This window comes from Pieris brassicae, chromosome 11 (genome assembly GCF_905147105.1).
Source record: "Pieris brassicae chromosome 11, ilPieBrab1.1, whole genome shotgun sequence".
NCBI lineage: Eukaryota > Metazoa > Arthropoda > Insecta > Lepidoptera > Pieridae > Pieris > Pieris brassicae.
The window spans coordinates 3,387,769-3,409,967 of record NC_059675.1 but is presented as its reverse complement, the minus strand read 5'-3'; the positions used below and the strand labels follow the sequence as shown (position 1 = coordinate 3,409,967).

At 37.5% G+C, this 22,199-nt stretch overlaps 2 protein-coding genes and 1 long non-coding RNA gene across 4 annotated transcripts; all 3 read right to left on the bottom strand.

The window, feature by feature from the left end:
* Nucleotides 1-3,684: 3,684 nt before the first annotated feature.
* On the bottom strand, nucleotides 3,685-7,246 carry LOC123716332 (esterase FE4-like). The gene is made up of 3 exons (XM_045672022.1): nucleotides 5,557-7,246; nucleotides 4,191-5,464; nucleotides 3,685-3,827 (listed from the first exon to the last, which is right to left on the bottom strand). Exons 1-2 carry the CDS (start codon nucleotides 5,728-5,730, stop codon nucleotides 4,226-4,228), a joined length of 1,413 nt encoding a protein of 470 aa, XP_045527978.1. The 5' UTR covers nucleotides 5,731-7,246; the 3' UTR covers nucleotides 3,685-3,827; nucleotides 4,191-4,225.
* Nucleotides 7,247-8,935: 1,689 nt separating this feature from the next.
* LOC123716333 lies at nucleotides 8,936-10,027 on the bottom strand. Of its 2 annotated transcripts, none has more exons than XR_006754560.1 (2): nucleotides 9,548-10,027; nucleotides 8,936-9,388 (listed from the first exon to the last, which is right to left on the bottom strand). It is a non-coding gene; the product is annotated as an uncharacterized LOC123716333 (long non-coding RNA). The 2 variants fall into 2 exon arrangements; XR_006754558.1 differs by having other exon boundaries at nucleotides 9,733-10,027.
* Nucleotides 10,028-14,708: 4,681 nt separating this feature from the next.
* Nucleotides 14,709-21,262, bottom strand: LOC123716125 (juvenile hormone esterase-like). The gene is made up of 3 exons (XM_045671695.1): nucleotides 20,932-21,262; nucleotides 16,314-17,584; nucleotides 14,709-15,026 (listed from the first exon to the last, which is right to left on the bottom strand). Exons 1-3 carry the CDS (start codon nucleotides 21,103-21,105, stop codon nucleotides 14,843-14,845), a joined length of 1,629 nt encoding a protein of 542 aa, XP_045527651.1. The 5' UTR covers nucleotides 21,106-21,262; the 3' UTR covers nucleotides 14,709-14,842.
* Nucleotides 21,263-22,199: the final 937 nt, after the last annotated feature.

The window sequence follows — 22,199 nt, the reverse complement described above, 5'->3', positions numbered from 1 at the left end:
ACGAACTGTGTTCAAGGGACCTTACAACCATTAGGTTACCTAGGGACGCACATCCAGACATCGTCCTGGCGTCCGCCTACCTACCGGGTGACGAGGACGTGCCCACTCCAGAACTCGGCCTTCTGGCTGACTACTGTGAGAGGGAGAAACTGGAGCTTATAATCGCAGCAGACTCCAACGCGCACCACACGCTATGGGGTAATGCAAATACCAACGCTCGAGGTGAGAATATGCTTAACTTCATTCTTAGCAATAATCTTATCTTAGCAAACAGCGGCTCTGAACCAACCATTATCAACGCACGCTCGCAAACCATAATCGATCTAACAATGGTGACCTCTGGTCTGTCAGATCACATACAGGATTGGCATGTCTCCAGAGAGCTATCATGCTCAGATCACAGGTGGATCCGCTTTACAATCAAAGGGGAGCTACCTAAACCACAACCACGACGCATACCTCGGAGAACTGATTCAGTAAAATTTTACAATATAATCGGCTCAGAGGTAAGCAAACTAACAATACCAACCACCATTGATGTACAAGACATAGACAAACATGTAAATAACCTAACGTTACCGAAAGAAGGTCAGGAAGCTGTTCAATAGAGCAGGAAATACCCGTTTACCTGCCGACTGGGACAAGTACACAATCGCGAGAAGACGATTCAAAAAACTTTTACGTTCTAGGAAGCAAGAGTGCTGGAGACACTTCTGCACCAGCATTGAAAGCAACAACCAGGCAACCAGAGTGAAATCATGCCTCTCTAGTGAGCCTTATCACTCAATCGGTTGTCTTAAAAAACCTGATAAATCATTTACAAAAACCGATGCAGAAACATGTGAACTACTGATGGAAACACACTTTCCAGGCTGCATAATTGCCAACGACCAGGCATGGCAACCCTACTCAGAAAGAGCCACCACCGACTCAGACTGGAATGTAGCTCACAAAATAATCACAAATGAAAAAGTAACATGGGCAATCAACTCCTTCCTACCATTCAAAGCGGCTGGCCTGGATGGCATCTTCCCAGGCCTACTAAGATGGAGTGGAAACCTTTTGGTGGACTATCTTGTCTCAATCTTCCGAGCATGTATAGCCCACCGCTACATACCTTTGAAATGGAGGGAAGTGAAAATAATATTCATCCCAAAACCAGGCAGAGAGGACTATACCCAGGCGAAATCCTTCAGACCCATAAGCCTCACATCTTTCCTGTTAAAAACAATGGAGAGGCTTGGAGATCTGGAAATACGTAGCCAGGTATCGCTATCCAAATTCCTGCACCCAAATCAACATGCCTACAGCCCAGGCAAGTCAACGGATTCATCACTCCACAACGTTGTGTCTCGCATTGGCGACTCCCTGAAGTTAAAACAGTCAACCCTTGGTGCATTTATTGACATCGAAGGCGCTTTTGACAAAACAAACTTCACGAGCATTACCAGAGCACTCGTTACATGTGGAGTATCATCAACCCTGATAGGGTGGATAAACAACATGCTAAAACAACGAGCTATACAGTTCACTGTTAATTCCACGACACGGGGCATTGTCAGCAGAGGCTGTCCGCAAGGTGGTGTCTTATCGCCGCTACTGTGAAACCTCGTAGTTAACGAGCTCATCACAGAACTCAACGCTGGCAACCTCTACACAGTGGGTTATGCGGACGACATAGCTATCTTGATATCGGAAAGCTTTGAAAGTACCCTATGCGATCTCATGGGAAGGGCTTTCAAAGTAATTGAGAGATGGTGCAACAAGCACGAGCTATCTGTCAACCCATCAAAAACAGAGTTAATACTCTTTACAAACCTGAGGGTTCTGGGACCACACAGGCTTCCAAAACTCTTCAACACACAACTCAAACTCAAAAATGAAATAAAGTACTTGGGTGTGATTCTGGACAGTAAACTGCTCTAGAACAAACACCTAGAACACAAACTGAGCAAAGCAACGATCGCCTTCTATCAATGCAAAAAGATGCTAGGCGTGAAATGGGGCTTATCGCCTAAAATAACATTATGGCTATACACTGCCATAATCAGGCCAATGCTGACCTATGGAGCCCTGGTTTGGTGGCCAAGATCTGAAGTTCAAACGGCGATCACGAAACTGGGACGCTTCCAAAGGCTTGCCTTGTCCGCTGCTAGCGGTTGTATGAGAACAACTCCGACCGCAGCAATGGAGATAGCCCTGCAAATCTTACCTCTAGACCTACACATACAGCAGGAGGCGGCACTAGCGGCCATCAGGCTTACGGTATTGGACCTATGGGGAAAAAACCAGTACAGTTCACACACAGTGATTCTCAACAGGGCAATAGAGTACCAACCTCTTATAGCTGCGCCATGTGACAGAATCACTAATCAATTAATATTCAACAAGTAATATCTTATACAACTGAGAGAAGAGGAGCAAGATCAGTCGCCCCTGAATGAGCTACGTATATACACTGATCGTTCAAAAACAGGGTGTGGCTCAGGCGCTGGTATTTTCTCCTTTGATCTCAACATCAACATACACCTACCTCTGGGCACACAAAGCACAACCTTCCAATGTGAATGTGTCGCTCTAACCGAAGCAGCCAGAGCCGTACAGCGGATGGGAGTCAATGACTTTTACATTAAGCTCATATCGGACAGTGCATCCGTGCTGATGGCGCTCGGTAACGAAAACACAAACAGCAAATTAATACTGGAGTGTCACGAAGCACTGGAGGCAATAGCTCTAACAAATAGAGTTACCTTACAGTGGATTAAGGGACACAGTGGCTCTCTCGGCAACGATGCAGCCGACGAGCTTGCGAGAAGAGGCTCTGGTATGATACCTGCTGGCCCGCATCCGCTCCTCCCCTTGCCCTTCTCGCTAGTTCGAACCTGGATTCGCCAGAGATCCACTGTACTCCAGAATCAACGATGGTCGCGAAGTGTAGATTGCAAACAGTCCAAAATGGCTCTGCCGGCTGTGAACCCGCAACTTACTAAGCGACTTCTAAACCTGAACAGAACCAATCTCAAAACAATCATAGGGACAATCACGGGCCATTGTCTCCTTAACAAACATCTTTTCGTCCTAGGCGCAACAGACAGCCCCTTGTGCAGAGGCTGTTTCAGCGCAGAGGAATCAGTCACCCACGTAGTCCTGGAATGCGAGGCTGTGGCTAATCAACGTACAAAAATCCTCGGAACAGTGAGGTCGCTCCGCGAAGCCTGTGAAGTGCCCGGGAGACTTCTGTGCTTCTGGAAGGAGTTGGGCTGGCTAAATTAGCCAGGGCTTCTACGCACAACGGACCGACTACGTGTCTAAGTGCGGAAATTGAGTCCACCCTACCTATCTCTCAGTCTTCCCAAAAGTCTTACAAGTATCAGTTCAGGTGCAGAACTGAGGAAACGGTTAAGCAGCGTGAAGCGTGTATTTTATTTAGGTAAGATTGTTTGTGATCTCAAAAAATCGTTATATTTCAGCCTAGGTACAGATAACCATAGCTTATTATAGTGTGATCTTTCGCATGAAACCGTTCAGGATCCGTTTGGTAGTTTTTAATGGCGTTCATACAGACAACCGCGGCTGGGGAACTTCATTTTATATTGTCTGTTAGTGTAGGTTAGGAAAAAATAAAATTAAAATTCATATTCTTCGACAGTGTATATTAATTTAATTTTCTATAATTGGAGTAGGTTTCATTCCATAGTAACAAAGCATCATCTTCCCATAAAGGCGCGGTAGACAGGTGCGTATTAATGACTAACTGCTTGGGTTCCTTGAGGGTCGCTGGTTCCCACTTTACAGGAAGCAGCGCCGTCTTGAATGGGATTGGATTACTGTTTAACAAAATTAATCATATATTAAATACTTTAATTGAGGATTATCAACATTTAATTCCATAGTCCTACTGAAAATCGAAATTAATTTTTCACATTTATATTGACAAAAGTTGAATTATAATTTTGATTGAAGTTTTAATGTTATATTAATATAGATTTTTTTATTACTTTTATGCTACTGTAATCTAGTGAACAGTTTAGTCTAACGTAAATTACTTACGTTTTTTGCTTAAAGTCCACTCACTAATGTCTTTAGATCTATCTGATGACTAAAGTAGATAAATCTAGTATTCATACTTTGACATGTATTGGTTTCTTAATGAAAAAAAAATATTATTAAATATTTTAAAGATCGTTTACCTATATTTTGCAAAATTGCTCCACATAGTTGTCATTTAATCAATCATTTTCATCTCCAATGTTGCTATTGGCCAAAAACCTGCTACTTTAAATAAATAAGGAAGCTCGTCACCGTGTGATGCCCCAGGGCTTGTTCCAAATCCGTAAAATATCTTTACTAGATTTAATAAACCGCTGTATGAAAACTTATAAGAAAATACTGGTTTTCCAGAATTTTTTATTAACAAATCCGTTGTAGATACGACAGGAAATCTAATTCCAGCATCACCTTCATATTGGACTAGGCTGTCTACACTGATTTCTGAACTATTTTCTTTGGAAGAATATATGTTTTTTAGATTTTCTGCAGTCTCTAACCTTGCACTACTATTTGGAAATTGTAAATCTCGTGGTAGCGAGTCAAGGAAGTTAAACATGGACTTAGTTGTTTTATTCTCCTTTCCCACAAACATATATCCTTCTGCGTTATTAAATCCAATTATTACAGGAACTTTATTAAATTTGCCGCTGTTAAGTACAACATAGGGACTATCTGTTAAAAATGCTTCAGTTCCAGGAATTGAAGTCTCAATACAGGGGACAAATATATTTTCCGATTGCACTATATTTCCATTAGATCTAGGCACCCTTGTGCTGAGTAACTCCACTGCAGATTTTTTTTTGAAAATCTCCAAAATCTCACGTACATCCGACGTGTTGTATTTCAATTGTTGTGCAACTTGAAATGCTATATCCTTAGGGTTAAACTGTGTCGCCCAAAATGACATGGCAGAACCACTTTCTAATATAGCTTTTTGAAATAAACCTTTGGACATCGGAGATAAGATATGAAAAAGCACAGAAGCGGAACCTGCACTCTCACCAAATAATGTTACATTATCAGGATCACCTCCAAAAGCTATGATATTTTTTCTCACCCAACGGAGAGCTTCTACTTGATCTTTTAAGCCCATATTTCCTTGAGCTTCCTTTATGCCCAAGCAAAGAAAACCTAAAATTTCAAGGCGATAATTAAATGTGACCAGAATGACATTATGGTTGACCATAAATTCTGGTCCGTATATGTAAGCTGATCCAGATCCATCTCTAAAGCCTCCGCCGTGTATAAATACCATCACGGGGTAAGGCCGATTCCTTCGCTTTATTGGGGCGTAAACATTAAGAGTAAGGCAGTCTTCATTTCCTATAACAAAACCTAAAAATCGTTGTGGACATCGACTGTATTTATTGATAGCACCAAAAATACCTTCCCATTTTGGTGCTGGTTTTGGACTCTGTAATACAGGTTGTCGTTCTATAGAGTTCGGCAATAATAAAAGGTATACTGAGTATGGGTACTACAATAAGAATTTTATTTTCTACATACCTCAAATCTATTTGCAACGGCATAAGGTATACCGTGGTATCTGACATGCGAATTATCCAGAGAAACAGTACCACGAAGTAGGCCACTAGAGATTCGAATCGGTAGTGTTGGCAGATGGGCTTCTGTGAAGGCTACCGCCAGCAATACTATCAGGATTCTTCTTAGTTTTATCATTTCTCTAAGTGTTCACAAGTGAGTCATTACATGTGAAATAAGATGTTAGAATAGTTTATTGTTCTCTTACCTGGATTGTTACGTTGTCATATAAATATGCGTATATCTGTATGTAATAAGAACATTATTGACCGAGTGGAGATAAATCTTGTCTTATATATGCTGGCTGTTAATTGTAAGGTCAGGTTGCTTTGTGCTTGTAAGGTGGTATTTTCTTAACACTTTAGACTATTAATACTATTATATAAATCTCATTAATATTCTATTCATTAATTCGTTCCACATATTAACATAATAATATGATTTCAATAAAACATTTCCTCGATATAAAATATCACAGATTATTAATTAGCAATAAGAGCAAAACGCGGTCTGATTCTGAGCGTCAGATTATAAAAAATATTTTTATAATAGGTAAAGATATAGGAAATAATTAAATGATATTGAAATTACGGAAAATTGCGGTCGTTACAAATAATTATAGAATACGCCATATATATTGAGAAACAATTATCATAACTCGGATATTGCAAAAGTTTTAGAGACATTTTACGGAAAAAATATTAAAAATTATATTGTTACGGTTTAGTTATATATACTACCAACTTGATTACTCTATCCTATCCAGGACAAAACAAGGCTCACGAGACTATCGGCCAACCTCCAGTAATGGAAAGGCACCAAAAGAAAAACAATCCAGGATACCTTCTACCTATGAAGTATGCTGGAAGATTGAATTCGTTTAAGTAGTTTGCAATATTTTTTTAAATAGCGATAATCGATCGAATACTTAAAGTGTATATGAATAAATAATCTTGTAATGATTTTTATATTTCTTCCCGATTTATGGATAGAAATCGCTTCAACTTATTAAAAAAATACGTACAGTGTTGGTATAAAATAATAATCGTCAATCGCCAAATTAGTATAAAATGAATGATTCTTAATAAATAAAAATTACCAGAATTTATAAATTGATAAAAAACAGTTAATATGTTTAAGACACAACTAACATGGCTTGGATGAAACTAGAAAAATTATCTCGTGAAGTAGACCTTTTTCTCGTTCTTGGATGCCACAGCCAAGTTCTTTCTAGTATAAAAGTAACAATAGTTCAAGAAAGATGATTATGTTTTTCGTCTAAATTCCTTGTAAGTTTGGTTCCAGAGTAATATTCCTTTATGGTTCCAAAGAGTTTCTCTTGAAAATTCAGTATCAATGACGAATAGTTCTGGTTTTATCGGATTTATAGGTTTTTACAATATCCCGTGATATTGTTTCTGTAAAAAGCGATTTAAATTAGGTTTTCAGATATCAAAATGTATTGCCGTATACTGCTTATTTTCTAAAGGTTCCAAAACGTAAATACAATAAAATAAAAATCCTTCTGATTAATAGAAAACGAATTTTTAGTCCGCTTTCTGACATTTCTTTGGAGTAACAAGGGAATAACATAAATATTATTAGTACATCCCAATTGTCAGTGGGTTGTCCTAGGCTTGTTAAAGTGCGCAAATTTTTGGTCACGTGATCAACCAAAAATCGTAGAGATCGCTCTGATTCCCGTGGAAGCTGTTTAATGTTAAATGATGATACATCAATCTTCTTTTGTTGTCGTATCTATTGCAAATCATCTTCCACGCTTCAGCATAATTGTTGGTTGACACCTCTAAATTTGAAATAATCCTGGCCGCGTCGCCTTGTAAATAAGATACGAGGTAATGGAATTTATGGATGTCTGATATGCGATCATTCTTATGTATCAGATTTTCAAAAGTATCCCGAACCTCCAAACAACGGAAATATGCGCCATCAAATTTGGCTATTTGAATTTGAGGGAGTTTCAACCCTAATTCGTGGGGGTGATTAGGATCAAGTATGTAGCATGACGCGTTGTGACCCGAATTGCGCCTTTTTTCGCATTCTAATTTTTTTGGAGAATTTTTCGACTAAAATTTAGGCCTTTGCCATATTCATAATTATAACTTGCTCAATTTTACCGCGTTCCTCAATTTCAACCGAAATATTTTCATAATTTAAAACCTCTATTTCACTGCAAATCATCAACCTTCATAGACAAAGCTTCAAATTAAGTGAGTTTTAAATCTAACTCCGTTAATTGAACGTTGTTTAGTTCCAAACAGGCAATGCTATTTAAATAATTTTCAAATTTTGTAATTTGTCCCTTGGCGGACGATCTTCTAGTGATTAAATCACGTAAACTTTGTTTATTCATTTCTTCTGTCATTAAATATAACACTTACGAACAAACTAACCAATATAATTTAAATTTTTCTTTTTTGGTAGTTAACAAAATATTGATTCTCTTTATTTAAATAGTAATGCAATTACAGCGTAATTCAATTGAAATGGCTCACGTTCCTCGTACTGGTGGTACCAGTCGCTCAGGTAAGCCGGTTGCGCTCAACAGTTCGCTCCCGGCCGGTGCAGGAGCCGCGGCCGGCCAATGTAATCCAACGGGATAAGTATGTACTTGCAAACGGCGCACGGCGATGATAAATATTAGCCTGGAATATTCGGCAAATACGCTAAATATTGTATGTATAAACAATACGAAACGAGAAAACCTAAAATACTAAACCGACGTTACTTCGTAAAATAATTTGACTTTATATCAATTGAGTGACCTTTTATTGCTTAATATGGAAGTACCATTGACCTATTTTACGGAATAGTGAACATATAATTGAATGATTTATGTATTAATTTAATTTAGCTAAAAGTTAATTCCTTTGTTCACTTTTTTTATACATAACAAATTTAAGTGAATAAAACGCTGTAAAACTTGTCTAAAAACACTTAATTTACACAAATGACGAACGATTTTGAATATTATTTTGTTAGTTATTAGGTTTTTTAGGAATTAGTTAAGGAAGGACACTTATCTTAGCGGACGTACTCGTAACTGCTCGATATGAAGCTTTAGCTGCTTTCACACTGCTCAAATCTTGTTTGTTTTTCTGCTTTCCAATACAGCCCGTGATTTTAGAAATATCCACTGTAAAGCTTCATCCACAGGAATAATTTGGTGTCATGTTGAAGATCGTTAGGTCGCTGCGCTAACCGGTGTCTCGTCGTATTTACGTATTAATTGTTATTATTTCGCAGATTCTTCTTTGTTCCACTCATGGGCAACCATGTTCTATCTTTAGCAGATCGATGGTGTAAATTAAATGCCCAGATACTCAATAAATTAATATAATTCAAAAAAGGATGTGAATTGTACAATGATCGTAGGTCAAGTGACATGAGTAGACAGATTTGTATGAAGAATCTTCAAGCGCCTGATGCCGGGTGTCGGCAATATTACCGCGATGGTGTTTTGGCGTAATATTTTCGCAGGCGTGAAGTCTGAACACAGGGTACGCGTGTTCTTAAATGTTCCATGATTGTTTTGTTCTTAAATATTTGCAATACTTTTATTCAATGCAATAATATTTTTCGCAAATTATTTTGTGTTATAATTACCTGAAACATTTCCCTGATCATAGCCTATGGAATTCCATTGTAGCGAAGATGCGTACCGTCTGTTGAGACTGTGCCACGCAGAAGACCAGAGGAAACGCTAATTGCGGGCATAGTGCAACCCAACGCCACAGCACGCCCATACTGGTGATCGAGCGATTCAATCTGCAAGCTACATCTCACTGGGTTAGTCGAGGACTTATGCAAACTAGTTATGTATCGTTACAATCAAATAACATCTTCATCTGAATTTACTTGTGAAATTTTGCTCGCGTCTTTAAACGCTCTTCAGTAGATTCTTGATTAAATGCCCAAACAGACAAAACCGTACCACAAATGAGAATCATTTTATGGAATAATCCTCTACTTAGTTCTGAAAGTAAATGAAATGCCGCGGAACTGGCACCCGCACTCTCCCCCTCACACGTGAACCACGATTGCCTAATTTTATCGGGAGACTTTGTTTGTTTGCCTAAAATCTGGCAGCAACTGCATAAGGTATGTATGTTATAATACCGGTTTTGTCCGAACAAGCTTCTTCGATCCTCGTAGCTTGCCTTGACTTATTTCCACCACAGACGTCAGTAAACTAGACACAGTTTCACAAATCACAAGTGCACATAGTATTTTCAATATTATATTCATCCTTCATTTCTATTTCGGATAATATTCTAATCAAGCATTTTATCTCTTTACCTAGGTATTTTTATCGCTTTTATCAGTTTTAGTACATGGATATAATAAATGGAACGTAAAATCTTCATTAAAGTATTGCTGCTATGTTTTAAATCGAATAACAAAATGTAGGAAACGTTAAATCATGTCGCACGTACTCTGCTGAGTGAGGTTTTTGCGAGCCTTCATTGGTAACGTTGCGAAAGATTCGCTTATGGGCATTTCGCAAAGTTAGCTCATAGACTCTTTAGAATAGTTCTGTTTCAACATTACACTTACTAAATACAAGAATTCATGTTATTTTAAACGTCAAAGATTTGAGATAATGAATGATAAGCCTGATAAGCCTTCCGTGCCTGACACACGGCGACTTATTAGGCCTAACTTCCATCACTTAACACTCACATGTACGCACATGAAACTCCATTTGTGCACAGGTGGGGTTCGAAACTACGACGCTGAAGGCCAACACTGACCGTTATTAATGAGTTAGACTTATTTAATTTAAGAATTTACATATCACTCGCTCAGTTCATTCTAATATATTGTATAAAAATATGGGGAGCATGGTAAGTGAATATGGGCAGTATAGTTGTCAATAAAAAGAACAATTTCTTTTCGCTTGTTCTTCATTTGCTTGTCTTTTAACCTACCTTTGAACATTTCCTTAGTCAGACAAGCTTTTGTATTACTCGCATTATCAACGGGTAGAGCCTTTAAAACAACTAGATCTCTTAGATTTTCCAATGATTTGAAGAGGGAGTTTGTCTGTACCGGTCATGTAAAAACATTGAAGAATAATAAGGCGTTCTTGCTTTTTTTTCCTCCGTGGTATTTTTCGCCCTTGAAAATGAATGTTTTATCTGGCAGACATTTAAAAAATCTTCTTCAAATCTTTAGCTCATTGGTTACATACACCCTGATTCATAGATCTACTGTCTCGGGCTGCTTTTTTATTTTTAGTTTTATCATGGCGTATTTTAAAACGCTCTAACCAGTTGTTACTAGATTAAAGTTCTGGCTTCCTAATTTTGTGGCGAAATCTTTAGATTTTTGTTTCGGCAGTTCTTATCGGGGGTTTGTTTAATCCATTCTGACTGGCACGTTTCAGCGTTGGGAAACTCAGAAAGCCTGAAACTGAGAGTTTATTATTTTTATTTTATAGTAGGTGGTTTCTCCTAAGCAAAACTCACTCTGTATTTGATTACACAATTTCCCAGATTCAAATGCATTCACAATTTTTAGTTAATCACTAAAAGACACTTTCCTCGCAACCGCTATTGATTACACATACATTTATTAAGCTTGACAAGCAGGATAAATAGAAAAAGTTAAACGCGTTCAACTGTCACTTATACAGGTTTTTTATTTCACACTTATAGAGGTTTTAGCAGGGGAAAATGATGGGACCTGGTAAACTCTCATTAATAGTTTTGTCGCTTACCCAGTTCTCATTTACTTAGGTTTGACTGTAGAAGAAGACAAGAAGAGATCCAAAATTAGTGTATCTACTACCTATCTGTAGCGAAACTTAGTATTTGAGCAGACAGGTATCGAGTACTAGCAAACATTGAAAGAAAACACTTTTAAACCGGATTGAAGCTGTGTTTAATTATAAATTTATAATTAAATAATAAATTAAAATTTTTAAGACCCATAGTCAGTTATATCGACTCACCCACATACAAATTACCCAAACACTTAGTATCCATATTATCCCCTCTCAGGGGGCACACTAGTGCTTTGTTAAGGACTCTTACCACTTTGTGGAAATATTGAGAGATCTCAAATTACTCCACAATGAAACCATGGTGAGTTTTGACATTGAGTCACTATCTACAAACTTACCACTAAATGACTGCCTAGATATAATTGCAAAAAGACTTAGTGAACAGAACATGTCACCAGATTATGTAGATATTGTAAAACACTGTCTCACATACTTAATGTGGAAAGATGAGTTCTATGTGCAAGTTGATGGTGTAGCCATGGGTTCTCCGGTGTCACCTATAGTCGCTGACATCTTCATGGAGGACTTTGAGGAGAGACCTCTGGCCAATGCCCCGGTTAAACCTCGACTGTACAAGAGATATGTCGATGACACATTTTTAGTACTCCCAGTGACAAAATATGTGCATTTCTAGCACATTTAAATTCGATACACAATAACATTCAATTTACTGTTGAACAAGAGAACAACAACTGTCTGCCCTTTTTGGATATTTTAATTATACGTAAAGCAGATGGCACACTAGATCACACAATACACAGAAAGGCAACCCACACAGATAGGTACCTCAATGGTTAATCCCACCATCACCCTTCACACCCTGCTTTCTGTCGGTAAATGTTTGTTCCAGAGAGCCCAACGTCTTTGTGATGCTGCCCACCTCGAGGAGGAACTACAGCATGTCAAACAGATGCTACACCGAAACAAGCTGCGCATCCCCCGGCTGCGTCACAGAAACAAAAACAAGACACAAACAGTTCCCCGCCAGCCAGCCTACCTGCTATATGCAAAGGGAGTTACAGATAGAATTAGCCGGATTCTAAAACGAGCTTCTATTAATGCAATTTTCAAGCCGCACAAGAAGATTCAGCAATTCCTAAGACCAATCAAAAGTAACACCCTGTTGCAAGATGCAGGTATATACAAACTGGATTGCGGCTGTGGCCTGTCTTACAAAGGGCAAACTAAACGCAATATGTCCAGCAGACTCAAAGAACACATTGCGGAAATAAGACATAGACGACACACAAAATCAGCAGTCTGTGAACACACACTAGATAGGCGTAATCACTACATACGCTTTGACCAACTGAAAGTACTTGCGAAAGAAAAAATATTATTCTTCTTAAGATTGGTCCGCGAAGCCATTGAAATAAAAAAAACACCCAACAAAATGTCAACAGAGAAGACGGCCTAAAATTTTCAAAAACCTGCGATCCAATAATATCCAAATTAAAACCCCAAGACAAACAATCCGCGAAAATAGAGGACACCGTGAGTCATTTCTGCAAAAACCCGTCATCTTTTAGTCGATATCAACTCCGGGAAATAAATACAGATAGCACAACTTTCTCTACAGCTGTGATACTTTTGACATTCAACATCTCTTGTCTTCAGTCACTGTGACCACGCACGCTGTAAAGCACGCGAACCGTCGGAAAAAAAATCAAATTAAAAATTATGCAAAATAATTATAAATTTATAATAGTACATAGCTTCAATCCGGTTAAAAAGTGTTTGCTTTCAATGTGTAAAAGCTATATAAACAAAAGACAATACTACTAGCAAACATATTTCAGACATTGAATTCGAAGTAAACTTGCATAAATCGAAAAGTGATTTCTGTATTTATTTACATTATACTTTTTTCAGTTGGTGTCAAAGTTCTAGCCAAAGTCACCAACTCTAGCGCCGCAATAAAAGTAAAAAGCGAAGCTTTTAATTCTGTTTTTCTCGGAAATACGCAGTTATTTCTCGACGGAAAGTGCAACAATCGCGTCAAGCGGCAATTCGTTATAAAATGTAATTAACGTGGCCAAGTGCAAGCCGACCGGAGACCGGCTAGGAGGCAAGGGGTGAGGGGGGAGACCCGGTTAATCCGGGTAATAAAGAAAAATACCCGGGAAGCGGGCTAATTGTTATAAACTGGGCAAACATGCAAATTGGAAGAACTTCCTCGGCCTTTTAATTGTGAAGTTATCTCGTAGTTAGGGCACGGTACACTGCCTTTAACAATTTATGCCAGCAGCCTTCCATTTTAATGATTGCTATAATTGTTAAATCTTAGCGAGATGGAAATTGAAATATACGGTTGTATGAAATATGGAACATAAAATTTAATCAATTTTAATAAAGCAATGTTTGCGGTAAAAGAGTAAATCTAAAGGCACTCTCTATACAACATGGGCTCTTGGTTCTAAAACGTTTGTCAAGTTTGATTTTTATTTTTGGGTGAAGTACATCTAATAGTTCTTTGAATCTGCAGTAATCATATTGTATATTGAACTCGACTCTGCAAGAAATCCATCCACGAATTCCGTGAGCGCGACTTTTATTTGCGAAGAAGTTATTGTCTGAGTTGTATTGAATGCATAAATTGCCTCTTGGCGCGCTCAGCGGCTCACTCGACAGACGAACAGCTGTCCAACTTGCTTATTCTGTTTGTCTTTTTGTTCATTTACAACTTTTTGTAGAAGCGTCGTTTCATATTGCACTTTGTAACAACTTCGCAGCTACCAACATTGTTTGTTACATCGTTTTGAATTTAAACAAAAATAAGACACGGAACTTTCAATCCCACTGGTATTTCAATTATAAGGACAATTAGTTTATGATTAATGTGATGTTTTAATAACTTATTAAGGCGTAGAATAGATAAGGAAAGAACATGAACCTAATAGATTGCGATGGCAAAAGATACCTGCGGAGGCTAAGGTCCATAAGGGGCTGTACAGCCATTGATGATGATGATGAGATAATCACCACGACCGTGCTATTTTACAGATTTTGTGAAATATCAAATGGTGGTAAGTAAAACGATGTGATCGTTGTATGAACGCAGATATTCACACGAGATTTGACATAATACTTGTACATTATTGATAATAAATACTTGACACTTATCAAATTAATTTGAGAGTAGAAGCGCTTTAATCGCCGACTAGACTGAATTCAATAATGACAATCACAGTACCATATGCATAATTTTACATTATGTATAACTTAGACTGTTATATATTTAAAACATAGATTTCGAGAAGTTTCAAATACTTAGGACTAGATGTAGTATCACCAAACATACATTAAACACCTTCAATTATTTATTATAACATAGTACCCGTAACACGTTCCTAAAAACACAATATCACATATTTTTTTAAATCGTATAACTACAAAAACAAGTATATAAAAATATTTTCTGTACTATAGGGTAAATTTCTTTTATCGAAATCCGTAACGTTTCCTCCTGTACTTAATGTAAGTTTTATTCCATAGAGACATAGAGCCCTCATCCCAAAGGGGGCCAGTGGTGAGGTGTCGATCAATGATCAAGGCTGTGGGGTTCCAAGCCTGGCTGTGTTGCCACTTTAAAGGTAAGAGAGGCGATGTGGTCGGCGTTGGTTCGCTAAAAAAATAATATTAAAAACAAATATATAATAATATGTTATAATATCCACTCAACATCTTGGAGTTTAAAATAAACATTTGACTCTACCATGATTTGGTATTAAATTTTTGTGTGGAAAATCTTAGTATGGCGCGAATATAATACAGATATAAGTGGTAATTTCTTCTTAAAGTCATTTTGAAGCTACATATCTGTGCTTGGAGAGCAAATCTCTTCTCTCAAGAAAAGTCTTAATGTTGACCGTAAATATAAAACTATAATTGAAGTTACTTTTATGAATTATCTTTCCGGCCCTAGTTTATGGCTAAGCTGTATTCATTGTTAACGTATTTGTATGATAGTAGGTGCATAGTAATTTCTATAAACAAACACGAATCTAAATATTATTGCGATTTATCGGTATTTTTGTAAGGCGCCGTGACGTGAAATAAAACAGCAAATTATGATGCATGTCCCATTTAATATGCGGATCACGTCCCTGTTATAATATCAGAATTTATTTACGTCACTAACACATTCGTATGGGAAATCACGGATTTATATAGATGTGCGATACTTTTACCTTAAATATATATATTGACTAGCTGACCCGGCAAACGTCGTCTTGCCATGTATATTATTTATATAGGAAACATTTTTAAAGTTCAATTAAAATAACCTATCTACTATAATTAAAAATAGTTGATCGTAGAGGGGTTGTATGTGTTTTTGTATGTTGTATCATAAAAAATAAAAACAAAATGTTTTGTCTGAAAAAAATAAAATTGGTTTAGATTGATCACTAAGGGGTTTGAAATATAGTATACATAAGATATATATAAGATAAGATAAGATAGTAGCCGATTCTCAGACTTACTGAATATGCATAGAAAATTTCATAGATTGTTATGAAATTTTCTATGCGCGTCGAGCCGTTTCGGAGGAGTATGGGAACGAACATTGTGACACGAGAATGTTATATATTAGATAGAAGATATATAGAAGATTATGAATTGACCGTGTTTATAAAGTGCCTTATAAGTGCCACGTGCGCCATTTACCACACTACCGCTACCATATCCTTCAATTAATTATAATGGGTAAAATCAAGGGTAAAGGGCATGTTCGTAGAAGGAAAAATCATGACTACGCAACGTTAGGGAGTTGATTGGTATTGTGACAAAAGTTCATTATAAAATTAAGTTAACATTTACCTACCCTCTTCATAAGTGTTTAAATGTTCTACATTCCTTGTATTATCGAATATCAATAATTATATCAGGTAGTACTGAAAGTACTACTTACCCGTACTTCGCGAAGTTAGTCCACATTGAGACCATTCGTTTTATCATATGGGTTTCTAGAATGCGGGTTGGCAATGGGAAAGTATGCGGTTTGAACAAGTAAAAAAGCTCATCTGCATGTGACGCCCCCTGCACGAACCCGAAGTGTGAGATAATCTTCGGCATGTTGATATACCCGCTGTACTTAAATAAGTAGTAATAAATGGGTTGGTCGCTCGTCCTTGCGTACAATTCGGATTCAATCACGGCTGGGTATTTAAAATGCAGATCCGAATATAAATTAATCATATCCATAATGAAATCCTCTTTCCCCGATGAAAAGTAGTATTCATTTATCTCTTGCATGCTTGCGTTTTTGCACAATTCGGATGGAAATTCTAGGTCTCCATGTAAAATATCTTTGGGTTTTTGTTTTAAACTGGTTCCATAATCTTTCGCTACAAAATATATGCCTTCTTGGTCATTGTATCCTATTATCATAGGAACTTTAGTGTAATTTCCGGAAATTATAGTGTCCACGGGATGTTCAGTGATTACAGGCACTACTTCAGGAATTGCGCTCTCAATACACGGTGCAAACAGTATATCCGCAGTTATATAATTCTTATTTTCTTTTAATTTTATTGCATTAATTAACTCATCAATACTTCTTTTAGATAGAGTCTTATAAATCTCAAGGGGATCCTTACCATAGTATCCGAATTCTTTAGCTAAATTTCTAGCGGTCTTAATAGGATCGTGTTGAAGGCCCCAGGGAGCCAATGAAGAACCACTCTGTAAGATTGCTCTACTAAAAAGTCCTCTAGAAGCGGGAGACATAATGTGATATGACACAGACACGGAACCAGCACTCTCACCAAATATTGTTATATTGTTAGGGTTACCACCAAATGCAGCGATATTTTCTTTAACCCATTTAAGAGCTGCTATTTGGTCTTTCAGGCCGGCATTGCCCGGCGCTTCTTTAATACCCAAACAGAGAAATCCTTCGACATTCAGTCTATAGTTGATGCCAACGAAAATGACGTCATTATCTACAAAGTAATCAGGTCCGTATAAGAAAGCGCTTCCTATTCCTTCAAAAAAGCATCCCCCGTGGATATAAACCATGACAGCACGTAAATGTGAAGCAGCGGTTATGGGCGTGTAGATGTTTAGTTTGAGGCAATCTTCAGTGCCGGCGATAATAGGACCAAATATCTTTTGGGGACATCTCGTGTTCTCATTGATAGCTTCGAAGATCCCTTTCCATTTTATTGGTGGTAGGGGTGCCTGCAACAGAGGGAAGATTAGAAAAATAGGCAGAGGTAATTGAGGATAAGGGGATTGCCGATAAGTTTGGACACAGGGAAAGCCTTCGAGTGGGTGTAGCCCAGAGTACTGGTCTCGACTTTCTTCTGAAGTTGAAACTCTGCAACGTGGAGTTTCGGACTGGGTAGCTAAATCTACTCCAATTTAACTCCAAGAAATTAGCATTCCGTACAAACGTTGTGTAAAACAAAAAACTTGGCGATAAAAAATAGTGGTGGAGAGTTTATTGCCAGTTCTTCTCTTCCGTTCTACGCCCTTGATTTGAGATCTGGTAGTAAGTAAAGTAAGGAGCATTCTATGTACATTTATTTTTGACGTTCATAAGTGTACATTGTTACCTATATGAATAAATGATTATTTTTATTTTTGATGACACTCTTAAAGCCTCACCTAGCATCGGGATACTGGGCATTGATATATCAAATGACGTTCAGTTTCGCGGTCATTTGGAGGGAAAGGCAAAGTGAGCCAATAAGGAGCTTGGTATGCTCAGCTAGGCAAGACGGTGCTTCACCCCGGGCCACCGCTTGCAACTTTATAAAGCGGAAATTCGGCCCCACAAAGAGTACTGTACCGTATTCAACGAAGAGCGATTCGAATCGTCTACGACCAGTTACTTTGGGGTTATTCTGCATCTTCGACCGCATTTACCATGGAGAGGAGTTGTTCGGATTAATACCTGCAGCTGAGTTTCATCATCGGACGTTAAGGCAGAATATAAAATACCATTCGTATCGACTTGACATCCGTCGTTCCACAATTGAGCGTTTCTTAAGGCAATTTCTGCCGCGCACCACCACTATGTGGAACCAGCTGCCCTCTGAGTATAGTATAGTGTACTAGACATACTCTAGTATACTGGAGTATAGTGAGTATTTCCGAACCAATTTAACTTAGAGTCTTTTAAGAGAAGAGAGTACCAATTCTTCGCCGGCAACGCGCTTGCGAGCCTTCTGGCAGTGCGACTGTCCATGGACAGTAGTTCACTTAACATCAGCTGAGCCTCCTGACCGTTTGCCTCCAGTAGCATAAAAAAAGAATAAGTGTTAGGAATAAAAATATTGATTTTAAAAATGTTGCCTCGCGTATTTGTACACGATTATTCGTACTGTCGTGTTTATTTTAAAGCGGTTTACGGGTAGCGGGTACTTTTTTCCAGTATTTTATTAAGTATCGAAATGATATGTTGATTATTCAATATGTCAATAAATAACGATTCTTATTATATTAGATTATTACAAAAACTCTACGGAAACCGAATGTCGTGAATCCGCTTATAAATTAATATTAGGTCCTTACATATGAAATTGGCGTTTTGTATGGGAGGAACAAAAAGTCGAATATTTTTAAATATAATATATTTAATTAATCAAAGTATGAACCATTGTTTTCTATGAACTTTTGCCATCTCATAGGTAGTTCATTGATCCCTTTACTAAAAAAACCAGTCGGACGGGATTCAATAAAATTTGTGAAGGCGATTTGGACTGCCCCATCAGAGTTAATTTTTTTCCCTTGCAAGAAGTTGTCCAAATTTCGAAAAAAATTGTAATCTGTTGGAGCAAGGTCCGGGGAGTACGGAGGATGTCTTAGACATTCCAATTGAAGCTCTTCTAATTTGGTAGCCGTCTGTTGTGCAGTGTGTCGTCTAGCGTTGTCGTGAAGTAGCGATTGACCAGCCTAGGTTGTTTAGCCGCTAGCTTTTCCATCATGGTTTGCAATTGCTGACAATAAACATCAGCCGTAATAATCTGGCCAGATTTGAGAAAACTGTAATGAACAATACCGGCACTAGTCTACCAAACGCTTACAAGTAACGTTTTGGCGTTAATTTTCGCTTGGGGCAGGATTTGGCTGGCTGGCCAGAATCCAACCATTGCGCTGAGCGCTTTCGATTATCGTAAAGAATCCATTTTTCATCACAGGTAATGATTCCGTTTAAAATACCTTCATTATTGTGCCTGTTCAGTAATGTAACGCAGCAGTCGACGCGCGTTTGCCGGTTTGCTTCAGTCAATTCGTGAGGTACCCACCTTTCAAGCTTTTTAATCTTCCCAATTTGCTTCAAGTGAATTAAAACAGTTTTATCACTAACACCGCTGCCTGCAGCTAACTCGGACGTGGTTTGCGATGGATCCGCTTCCACAACAGCCTTCAATACTTCATTATCAACTTGTGACTCAGGCCGTCCACGGGAGATTTCCAGAACGTTGGAACCAAAAACGAACTGTGTTTGGTGTTTTTCTTTTGCAACATGACCGCCATACACATCATTCATCCTTCGAGTCGTTTCCGCAGCACTAGTGCCACGGCGGAACTCGTAACTCGTAAATAATGCGATACTTTAAGTTTTCCATTTTGTAAAATCAGTGACGCAAACAGAAAAAAACAGAAGAAAAAAACAAATGAATGACGGTCATCGAAGCACAAATACATGAGTAAATGGCTGTACAAATTTGAATTTGGAATTCCTTACCATCGTGATTAAAGTGGCCAGTACGAAATACGCCAATTTCATATGTAAGGACCTAATATATTATTTGTAAGGTGTTTGTTTTTGGTTTATTGGTCTTGTGGTATTGTGTTGGCCGTAGTATAAAAATAATAATTGAATAAAGTTATATTTAAAAAAAATACGCTGCTTTGTTTCACGGTCAAGCGCTTGGTTTTTTTAGTCCGTTTAAGCAAAATGTCTTGGGGTAAATTGGTTGCTTATAAATTGTATTAGATTGAATGAACGATATTTACTTGCCTAATAAATTAGATCAGGATGCTTTATGACGCAAAACCGAATAATATTTATTATCCACTTTCGTAAAAAAAAACATACGAATAGGTACTTTATGTACCTTCATGTTCACCTTATTGTATATAAAAGTTCAATGTCACATACCTACCCACTTATAATTACTATTTACATAGTGCGTACATATTAATACTGCATGTATACATGACGTCATATTTGTTTGTTCGATTTTACATATTAAATATCAGTACAATTTTATTTGTCTTTAATAAAAGGTATGTTACGCAATAAAAAATTTTCAATATTTCCTACATATCAATCATCACACAATCTAATTATTGCACATTCTTGCTAAGTAATACTATGAAGACCAAACCTAACCCATGGCTAGTTAAAAATATTCAGGTATTAACCTGCCTTAGATTTCCCGCATAATAAGCTATATTACATCAACTCCAGAAAAGAAATACGCTTCCCGCAATCAGAAAAACGGCCACTTACTTAAAACTGAGGCCTCTTGAGTTTTATAACAATTGTTACTTATTTTAAATTGAGAACTTACTTGAAAACGATTGGTCTGATCCACAGTTCCATAAGGAATCCCAAAATACTGATATGACTTGCCATCCACACTAGTCCTGCCTCGGAGCAGGCCATCTTTCACTCTTATCACGGGTCCTGGCTCTTTTAGCAATTTTGTTGCGATCAACCATACAAACGCTAACCATTTCCACATCTCATAGCACTTTATTAAAAAATAAATCTATGTTTAAAATCTTCGGTTTGGAAATTCTATCTCGTAATTAGTTTAAACGAGTTTCGCGTGTCATTAACTTGATATGACTAGATGTATAAGGATAATAATAATGTTGTTAACGCGCTGACCACTGCGGCGCGTGCGAGTAGGTAAACGTTGCGAGGTTACGCGTTCAGGGTTCTGCGAATGTTGATAAGATAGTTGGTTACTTTAATATATGGCAATCTCAGTATTAATAAAATTAAAAAGAGAAATGGCCTTTATTCGAGTACTACATAATCAGGATTACATTAAGTCCATGATATTATGTTTTACAGTACACGACCTCCGACGGAATGAAGACCTCCTCCAAATTCTTCTTTATTATTATCCTTATTCTTTCTCTCTTAGCGCTAACCGCTGAAGAAATTGATTTTCAAAGTTAGATCCCTTAGGCATGCATATGCATATGTAATGATTTACATTAAATAGAAAAAAGAATAAGCTCTTATTTGTTGCTTTTCAGTATGTGTTTAATGAATATTAATTTTTGTGTATTCAAACTGTTTGACTTGGCATGCTATGTGCCGCAAAATCTTCAAGTTCGCTACTGTAATCTTCAACGTTTTTCCTTTAAACATATAATCTTTTAGTTGCATTACGTTCAGAGGTTATTCTGTGAATATTAAAATTATCGTTTAAAACAACAAGAATTTAATTAAGTATAAACTAAAAAAAATCACCTCATCTGCTCCGAGATATCCGCTTGCAACAAAGCAACTGAGTTCTTGTGTGACAACAATTATAAATTGAAAGATCCCGTAAAACAAAAGGTGATTCAAAGATTACGTGTTGTAGGAGCAACAATGTCATACCAACGTTATATTTTTGTTTTTGCTGATTGTAATATTGTTTTTGTTTTTTGTTTTTGTACCCTGTTTATAGTATGACGTCATCTCCCTTTGACACATATGATACAACACGAATTGTGGTTTGACAGTAGCTCAAGCGTTACTTTCTAGTTAATTATATCTAATATATTCGTGTAGCTATAGTGTGTAAGGCAACTGTTAAATTCATAACATTTAAAAATG

Excerpts from the sequence above, each read along its gene's own strand:
- LOC123716332 (XM_045672022.1), bottom strand. The coding sequence starts at position 5,730 with ATGATAAAACTAAGAAGAATCCTGATAGTATTGCTGGCGGTAGCCTTC. Across the intron at positions 5,465-5,556 it reads CCGTTGCAAATAGATTTGAG|AGTCCAAAACCAGCACCAAA; the intron begins GTATGTAGAAAA and ends CCTGTATTACAG.
- LOC123716125 (XM_045671695.1), bottom strand. The coding sequence starts at position 21,105 with ATGTGGAAATGGTTAGCGTTTGTATGGTTGATCGCAACAAAATTGCTA. Across the intron at positions 17,585-20,931 it reads ATCAGACCAATCGTTTTCAA|GCACCCCTACCACCAATAAA; the intron begins GTAAGTTCTCAA and ends CCTCTGTTGCAG. Across the intron at positions 15,027-16,313 it reads ACTAACTTCGCGAAGTACGG|CGAACCAACGCCGACCACAT; the intron begins GTAAGTAGTACT and ends TTATTTTTTTAG.